The sequence below is a fragment of the Misgurnus anguillicaudatus genome, chromosome 17 (assembly GCF_027580225.2).
Source record: "Misgurnus anguillicaudatus chromosome 17, ASM2758022v2, whole genome shotgun sequence".
In the NCBI taxonomy this organism is placed as follows: Eukaryota; Metazoa; Chordata; class Actinopteri; order Cypriniformes; family Cobitidae; genus Misgurnus; species Misgurnus anguillicaudatus.
The window spans coordinates 17,760,336-17,769,977 of NC_073353.2; the positions used below are offsets into that span (position 1 = coordinate 17,760,336).

The window sequence follows — 9,642 nt, forward strand, 5'->3', positions numbered from 1 at the left end:
GAGAATAAAGTCGTAATATACAAGAATAAAGTCGTAATATACGAGAATAAAGTCGTAATATCACGAGAATAAAGTCGTAATATACAAGAATAAAGTCGTAATATAACGAGAATAAAGTCGTAATATAACGAGAATAAAGTCGTAATATAACGAGAATAAAGTTGTAATATCAGAAGAATAACGTCGTAATATAACTAGAATAAAGTCGTAATATAACGAGAATAAAGTCGTCATAACACAAGAATAAACTTGTAATATAACAAGAAAAAAGTTGTAATATAATGAAAAAAGTCGCAATATAACGAGAAAAAAGTTGTAATATAACGAGAAAAAAGTCGTAATATAACAAGAAAATATAACGAAAAAAAGCCGTAATATAACGAGAATAAAGTCGCAATATAATGAGAAAAAATGGTAATATAACAAGAATAAAGTCGTAATATAACGAGAATAAATATTATATTTTTACATTAAAGTGTCTGGAGTGATATGAACAAGCAGATCTACAAAGTAAATACCAAATTACATACCTGTCTGATTAATAAAACAATTTAAGGGAGATGCACTCAGATGCACAATATTTTCAGTTTAGGCATATTCTCAACATTAATATAAATACACTAAATTCACTATAAACTAATGATATGTTAATAAGTTAATAAAGCAGAAAAGGCCAGAATGTGCTCGTTTTCATTAAAGGAAACGTGCCCTTTAGTGTTTTGCGTTCTTATTTTGGGATCTTCTGCTTGCCTGTACATATAATGTTTTTATTAATAAAATGTTTACTGAATGAATGTATTGCTCTCTACACAGTCCTAAAAACAAGAAATTCGCTAGAAATTCGCTGGGCCGACGGGCGCCCCTGTCGGCGTAACGGTTAATTACACACCGAAGACTCGAGCACGGCGTTCACTGTCACACACAGTGTTCTGCGGTCTCGCTTCCTTCAGTGGCAGGATAAGCAGCAGACTACAAGCTACCGAGATAGGCTGCTTTGAAAAAGATACAAATATACTTCAGTCTTAAATAGAACCGATTAAACATAGCAGACCCTCCAAGAAGCGTCCAACATTTGAATCTAACAGTATTGACAGAATGGCGAGGAAAGGTTGGTGGTTTAACTGATCTACTTTTGTCAGTGTTGTGGATATAGTTTAGCTTGCTAACCACATAGCCAACTAGCCGACAAGAATCTGACTAGCTGAAACAAAAGACATAATAGCATTGTCCCGACTAGATTGTTTATATAATAATCTGGAGTTTCGGTTAATGATATCCATCGTATATAAAATAAAACAATATAAGTGGCCATGTCGTTTTTTTCAATACAGATTTTTGGTGTTTGCCTTAAAGCTAATCAGTTTCTTTTGACCAAGCCTAGAAAACAGAGTTTAATACAAAAAACGCACACATAGTCTATTGATTTTTGATATTCAGGCTTATTTAATAAACATTTTTATTTCAGTGGGCTTGGTTTAATCGGTTGTCAACTAAATGTAAGAGCAGTCAATCCGGATTTGAACTCCCTGAACTCTGTAAATATGCTAATGTTTGTAAACAGTCAGAGTTGAGTTCATGTTATTAAGAAATCATAATTGATGTTAAGTATGTTTGTAAATATTGGTAATATACAATTAGGTTTATAGATCTCTGGGTAATGTGTTTTGTGTTGACATTTATAAAATAAGCCATTATAAAGTTTAACCATTATAAAACTTATTAAAATAGGACTTCGGTTTATCATGATGTTTTCATGATCATATTTAAAATCTGCTACTTTTATGAGACGATTAAAATAACAGTTTTCATTGTATTTGTATTTTTGTATTCACAGGTTGGGATGAGAATTCATTGGAGTACGCTGTAATATCACAGTGACCCACAACATTGTCTTCAGTATTTACCTCCTACATCACAATGACATCGAGAAATGAAATATAAGATTTTTATTGAAGATTAGGTGAGATGGTTAGCTATCCTGATCAAATTCAGACCGAAAAGTTATTTTTTATCACATTAAATCTAAGTAGTAAGTTAAGTGTGAAATTTAGTCAGCTGGCTTTGGCTGAGATACCGTTGGTTTTTTAAAATACAACTAATTTGCCCTTGACTATACTTTGTCAACAAGGGCAAGTACAGGCCTGCCCAACAGGCCTGTGCCAACAAGCCATTAAATGTCTTCACAGGACCAAGTGATTATGGTGTTTTTGGCATCGAACACAGCTGCATTTATTCTTTATCATTTGCATTTTCAGAGACTTTCTCAAAACGTACTTTTCAAAAGCTCTACATGTATAGTGATAATAGACTTGGCTTATTTTCGTTCGTTTCCATTTTCCACTTTGACGCCTATAAATGTTTTGATAGATTCTGTGCCCTGAGTCAGGGTTAGCCATAACTCTCATTTGACCACAAAATGGTTTGCTGATGGCAAAGTCAAGGATTTAATATTTTCAAGTCAGGAAGAGGGAAAGAAATTGCTGCCGTCTATTATTTTTTTAATGATGCCTTCGCTCTGTGTTTCCATAAAGGTTTAGTGGTGAAAGCTTTGGGACTGTCAGCGCTTCTTGTAGTGGGGAGTAAGCTGGCCATGTCAGGGGTCCCAACCCCTCCTCCTCCAGGGGAGATGACCAGCGGCCCTGTGGCAGAAAGCTGGTGCTATACACAGGTAAGACTTTGTCTTTGTCTTGAAGCTAACATATACAGACTAACCTAGACGCCTTGCATAAACAATAGTTTAATGCTTTTATATTTAATAAATATGTGATATGACTCTTAATGTGAGGGTTTCAGTAAATGCATGTTTTGATCTCTTGTTATAGTGCTGTGCACAGTTTGATCTAATAAAGGGTAATCAGTTCATTAAATTAGGTAGGATCACAGTTATTGCGCAAGTGATAATGACATTCGAGCTTTGCTCATCATAATGTGGTCATGCTGGTTTATCCAACAAGGTAAAATGATACCTTGACAAATTTTTTCAACTAAAAACAGAAAATTTATTCTTTTGGTGGATTTGTTTATACAACAGCAGCATGCTGGAGGCCTGAAAACGCAACCTTTGCAAATGGGTTTCTAAGTGCAAGTTTTTTTTTTATGATAATGTTATTATCTTTGTGAAAAATCACAAATTTAGTGAAAACTGTAGCATAGGGCTGGGCTGTATGTGGAGTTTGGGATATATATTGGTCTTTTTTCTTAGAGAGAGATGGGATGAAACAATAGCATCTATATCGGTATGGTCGGACATGACCCTGCTTATTTGCAACAGAAGCTTTTCAATAGAGGTGCACAGAAATTTCTATATATTGGTTTCGGGCCGAATGATGCGGTCTTTGGCGAAGATCGCACTGCTGCAGGCTCCACACACTTTACCAAGCTAGAAGTCCTTGTGAAAGAAAAATCAGATGACATATGGGAGGAGTTCACACCACTTATCTTCTTATTTCCAGCGTGACGCTCGAGTCTGTCCCAAAATACGACTCCATTGTGCCCTCGTGGACTCGCGTCAAGGGTGCCTAAAGGGCTCGTTATAGTTGTGCGCAGGTCGTACGGCGTAGCCACATCAGTGTAGGTTCCGTGTTGGTTTTCATTTATACTTTTGCGTCGTCGTCCGTGTTGACGTGCAAACACATGTGCAGACCGCTGGTAGGCAGTATCCTCGCGTGTAACCACAATAGCAGCGCGACCGTCAGAGAAGAAAAAGCTTGGCAAGTTAAACCACAAACGAAGAAGAAACAGCAACTTGTTGTGTATGATTTGAGAAGACCAGCAATGATGGAAGTAAATAAACAGCGACTTTTGTTGCAGTTTGAGTTAAATCACTCCTCAACTTGGCTCATCTTTGTTTTCACCGTCGCAAACGCAAATACCTATGACGCAGTTATTTTACCTGACGGGAGGGGGTCTAGTGGACCAATCACAGCGCTTGCGGTCCACAGCACTGTTAAAAACTTGCCGAGGTGCACATCAAGCTACACAGAGCTACGCAGAGGCTACGGATAACCTACGGCGTAGAGCTTACGTACGACTATAAATTGGGCTTAAGGTCTGCACTACATGATGTCATCAAAGTGTGGACTCTGAGGAGTGTGCCATTTGGGACAGGGCCTTACATGAGGTTTTAACTTGCATGTAGACATTTATTCCACTTTGTAGAAAATGCAGATATATTTATTGTAAGTGGACATTCATCCCCAAATTACCGCAATCTTAATTTTGGTCAATTTCGCCCACCCCTCCGGTAGCATCATGTGTGTTATTTTTGTATTTATGTTAGTTTAGACAGTGTTCATAATTCAGCATTTTAGTCATTTTGCAGATATGTGTGAACGACAGTTGAGATAATTTTTCAAAAACGTAAGGGTTGTGCCACTCGACGATAGTCAGACATATGGCCAATAGCGAGTCTTTATGATGATAGTTGGCATGTTTGCCCATTGTAGTTTAAATTAGTATTATGCTATTATTATTATTATCATCATCATAGTTTTACGTTTTTAACAATAAGCAAAAAATGAACAAATAAATAAATGAGTAAACCACTGCCCCATCCCCTGATACTATCGTGTATCGGCGATCTCATAAGCTGACGATAGGACGATCTCACTATGGTGTATATTCCGCAACACTACCGTTAACCCTAGGCTAATGTCAGCCAAAATAAAATAGCATGATGCAGTTCAAGAGAAATATATTTTTTAATATGATAGCAAAAAGACTTTTGTGTTGTCATAGTAGCTATTGTGTTGTTTTTTTTCTGATGGTGATCTCTCACGTGTTAGGTCAAGGTAGTGAAATTTTCCTACATGTGGACCATAAACAACTTCAGCTTTTGTCGAGAAGAGATGGGTGAAGTATTAAAGAGCTCTACCTTCTCCTCAGGGCCTAATGATAAAATGAAATGGTAAGGGTTTATTTTGAATGCTATTAATGTGCAAACTATAATGCTGTTTAATTGTTTACCATTTTACAACATCTCTATCTCTGCTATTTTTTCTGTTCTCAGGTGTCTGCGAGTCAATCCGAAGGGACTCGATGATGAAAGTAAAGATTATCTATCGCTATATTTGCTACTAGTTAGTTGTCCAAAAAGTGAAGTCAGAGCCAAGTTTAAATTTTCTTTACTGAACGCTAAAAGAGAGGAGACAAAAGCTATGGGTAAGATACTTATGTAAAACTAATATAGAAAAACAAACATTTAAACTTCATGCATTATATCATCATGCGGTGGTTTCCCGGACAGGTTTTGGATTAATCTAGTACTAGGCCTTAGTTATATTAGGACATTTAAATATTTACAAACAAACCTTAAGAGAAACAATGCTGGTGTGCATCTTAAGACAAAACAGTGGGTCTCATTCACTCATAATTGCGTATTTTTTCCGCAATTATTATTTTTATTTTATTTATACACACTTGAACTTCTCACGAAAACTTGTATTTTAGTCTGGGACTAAGATAAACCCTGTTCAGAAAACCACCCCCATATGTTTTAATGGAATTTAATTAAAATGTGTCCAGATTAGTAATGTCCAGTGTTTTAAATGTAAAGTTCTTTAGTATTTTTAGTGTTTATATATTTTGTATTCCCAATGCAGAAAGCCAAAGAGCCTATCGGTTTGTCCAAGGCAAAGACTGGGGCTTCAAAAAATTTATTAGAAGAGATTTTCTGCTTGATGAAGCAAACGGGCTGCTACCAGATGACAAACTTACATTATTCTGTGAGGCAAGTATGCATTTACTACATAATATGTTCAGTCTCTTTGATTCAAATCCTTGGCTCATGAGCGTATCTATTCAGCTCACATCCATCAGATGAAACTTTTAAAATGCTTAATTTACCTAAAAGCATTTCAGACTTAAGTGATAGATTGCAACTGTGATATTTACCGCAAGTTCTTGATCCATAACAACGTCCGCCTTTCACTTTTAAGCTGACAAGATTTATCATAATATATAATGTGAATCTGGAAAATCTGTGACTTCAGAATTGTCTCCTGATGTAGATCACATATTGAATTTTTCTGCACGTAGTGTGCACTGTGCGTTGTGTATTGAATATGCTAGTTGCAGTTTGACGGATTGCCTTTCTCTTCGAGAAGGAGCAGAATAGAGACGTCACCTAGAGCGGCAAATGAAATGGGTTGTCAAATGAATTTACTGTAACACAATTATGAGTCTTGCTTGAAAAATAACCAACATGCCTGGTGAGATCCACTCCGAGGTCTAATATTTGCAGGAGAATTGCCAATATCGCAAGGCAAAGTAGAAACTAAATGCAAATTGAGAATAATATGTTTCCCCTCATTAATTGGACAGTTGTTTTAGATGAGGGTTGCCAGAAAAACTATTAAAACGACTGCGGGAGACAATCGTCTGTTGTGTTTTTGGTTGCTGCAGTTATTAATTTTTTTCGTGCTTTACATCAGTTTACTCTCTTGAAAGTGTTATAAGAGCCTAGATTGCTAGATATTTGTAAATGGAGACGTATAAATAGAAACACTTAAGTCATTTGGTAACGCAACAATCTTTGTGTAATTAAACGAATTGTTCAGCCAATCAGCAATCTGTGTGGTTTCACCTATAATGCTTGTTTATTAGGTGAGCGTTGTCCAGGATTCAGTCAATATATCTGGACAGTCCAACGTGAACATGCTTAAGGTTCCAGAATGCCAGCTGTCCGATGACCTGGGAAACTTGTGGGAATGCTCGCGGTTCACGGACTTCTCCCTTTACGTTGGTGGCCAGGAGTTCAAAGCCCACAAATCCATCCTGGCAGGTGAGTCTAATCCAGTCCCCCAGCTCTGCTGACGCCACCAGCTCCGCGTCCTATCCTTATCCTGGTGGTGCTAGCTCAGCACCCACCCTTCTGGGGGAGCGGTGGGCTTTGTGTGTTTGGGGGGAGACGGTTCGTGTGACCTTGATAGTCATTTTTTACTTTTCCGAGGTTGTAATTCTTCAGTATGACAGATCTAGATTCATCACTGTAAATGTACTGTCTGATGCACCTCTAATGTCCATAGAGGACGACTGGGGTTGTGAGTGTGACTTCTTGCTTTGTTTTCTGTTTCTCTTTATACTGGCTGTGTGGCTCATGGATCGGGAATAATGTAATGAAAACTGGACGTTTGTGTCGTTTCTCTTTATATCTAGAGATGCTCATATAAATTGACTGACAGATTTATTACTTTCTTGGCAGCGAGATCACCGGTCTTTAATGCCATGTTTGAACATGAAATGGAAGAGAGTAAAAAGGTACGCATACAATGCTCTTATATTGCAATATTGTTTCATGTCCTCTGCTGTTATTTATATACGAGTTCATAAGCTTCTTGGTTGTCTCGCAGAACCGAGTGGACATCAGCGATGTTGAACCGGAGGTTTTTAAAGAAATGATGTGCTTCATATACACCGGAAAAGCACCCAATTTAGAAAAAATGGCTGATAGTTTATTGGCCGCAGCTGATAAAGTGAGTTCGCAAGTTTAATGGGAATTTATGTTAATTTGTCTTGTGAACATGACAGATGTTTGCCATCATCGAATGTAAACTGCATTTGAGACCCATAAGCCGTATAAGTGTGATTATTTATATGTATACTCGGTTGCAACTTAAAAAGTGTGAACAAAATACAGCTCAAAATATCATCAAACACCTGTTCCAGTGTTATTCACTGAAGTGCCTTGCGTGCGTATGTGTGTTTTTCTCGCAGTACGCTCTGGAGCGTTTAAAGGTCATGTGTGAGGAAGCCCTTTGCAACAGTCTATCGGTGGAGAACGTGGCAGATACCCTCATCCTGGCCGACTTGCACAGCGCAGAGCAGCTGAAAGCACAGGCCATAGATTTTATCAACAGGCAAGCGCCGCCAAAGAAACTCTGCTTGATAAATTCCTGCTGCCATGGCTGTTTACCAGGCTGAGAATGAAAGTGTTTTTCTTCTATCTTATCCATAGGTGCAGTGTCCTCCGACAGCTGGGCTGTAAAGATGGGAAAAACTGGAATAGCAAGTATGTAATTAGCTGATATATTTGACACAAGATTAATACCGAGCTCTTATCAGCTCTCTTAGATGCATTAGAATTCATTGTTTTAGGCTTTGAGCTGCTTGGCTGGTACCCACAGCCTCTGTATCACCCGATTGTAGTTATTAATAGACTAAGACTGTCTGGGACGTCAAGAAAGGAACATTTTTGCATTATAAACATATAAACAAAGTCTCTATTGGTGTAGTTATTAGTTTGTATAACTAAAAAGACTCATATGGCTTGATCAATTTGCCGCATTAATTACATTTTACCTTTTAATCTTATCTTTTTTAAGCTAGATTAATCCACATAGCTGTTAGTGATTTTTAATGCGTCTTGTGTTAATACAAAAATATCTGCATCCTTTCCTGACAGCCATGCTACGGATATAATGGAGACCGCAGGGTGGAAGTCAATGATCCAGTCTCATCCACACTTAGTGGCGGAGGCTTTCCGCGCTCTCGCGTCAGCACAGTGCCCTCCCTTTGGCCTGCCTAGGAAGCGCCTGAAACAGTCCTGACAACATTACCGCTGCTCTTCAGGGCCTGCCCTAGGACAAACGCCAGAAAACCGCAGAGTTCCGACTCTATCCCAAAAAGACTGTCGACACCAAGCGATGGGTTTGGTGCCTGAGCTTTATTTCGCAAACCTTTCCTTCACTTCAATCAGCCTTAATCTATCATGACTCTTGTGTGGAGCGCTGAATGAATTCTCTCAGTTGTACGCTGTGCCTGCCTTGTCCCACGAGACCAGGCCTCTTCCCTGTTGCACTAGTTCTCGCTGTTTTGATATGGAATTCTCTCTAGGAACGCATCTGGAGTTTGATCAGTGGGAAATAATATATATATTCCTAATGTTTAGTATAACTAGACATGAAATAATGTTAAAATGATGAGTGCAAGGTCTTTACACTTTTTGAAAAGATAGATATGCCCCATATTGATGGCACAATTTCTATGTGAAGAATCATGTGGGGAGGAAAAAATGCTTGTACTGTTCTATATCGTGGGATAATATGCATTTCAGATATTTGTATTGATGTGTGTAACAAATGAAATTATTATTGTTTGTGTCTCGCCCATTGACATATGACATATGTGTCATATAGTCAGTTTTATGACCGACTACATTTTTAGACTCAAATAAGTGTTGCTTCCCTGAAATATGGTCTGCAATAAACAGACTATTTTTAAGTTGTTGTGTTAGTAAGGTGAAGTTTTGGCCCACTATTGCATTTGTGTAAACTGATTAAACTTTTTAGTTAAGACAATCCCATCTTCAACCACACTCTCCTACGTAATCCTCTGGAAATCCTCGGGAAATATTTGGATGCTGAGCATCAAGAGTGTGGCATTATTACTATGTATGAATGGATTGTTGGATGTGCGGTTGGGAAGAACAAACGGATCAGCCGTGATCTATTGCAGATTTTTGGTTTTGTCATGAGCTGTGGTGTTACATTCAAACTGACGAAATAATTTATAGGAGTCTGAACATTGTGTCATGCTATACTCACTTGTTCTGTTAAAGGACATGTTTTGGGAAGATTCTGGAATTTTTAACAAATATTGGCTGCAAGAATTCCTGCATTAACTCATTAAAAGTTTTTCAGCGTT

At 37.9% G+C, this 9,642-nt stretch overlaps 1 protein-coding gene across 1 annotated transcript; it reads left to right on the forward strand.

The window, feature by feature from the left end:
- The first annotated feature begins 929 nt into the window (after nt 1–929).
- spopla (speckle type BTB/POZ protein like a) lies at nt 930–9,642 on the forward strand. Its single transcript, XM_055215726.2, has 12 exons — nt 930–1,108; nt 1,835–1,960; nt 2,532–2,668; nt 4,785–4,906; nt 5,009–5,160; nt 5,601–5,728; nt 6,604–6,781; nt 7,202–7,257; nt 7,350–7,472; nt 7,714–7,856; nt 7,955–8,008; nt 8,402–9,642. Exons 3-12 carry the CDS (start codon nt 2,591–2,593, stop codon nt 8,544–8,546), a joined length of 1,179 nt encoding a protein of 392 aa, XP_055071701.1. The 5' UTR covers nt 930–1,108; nt 1,835–1,960; nt 2,532–2,590; the 3' UTR covers nt 8,547–9,642.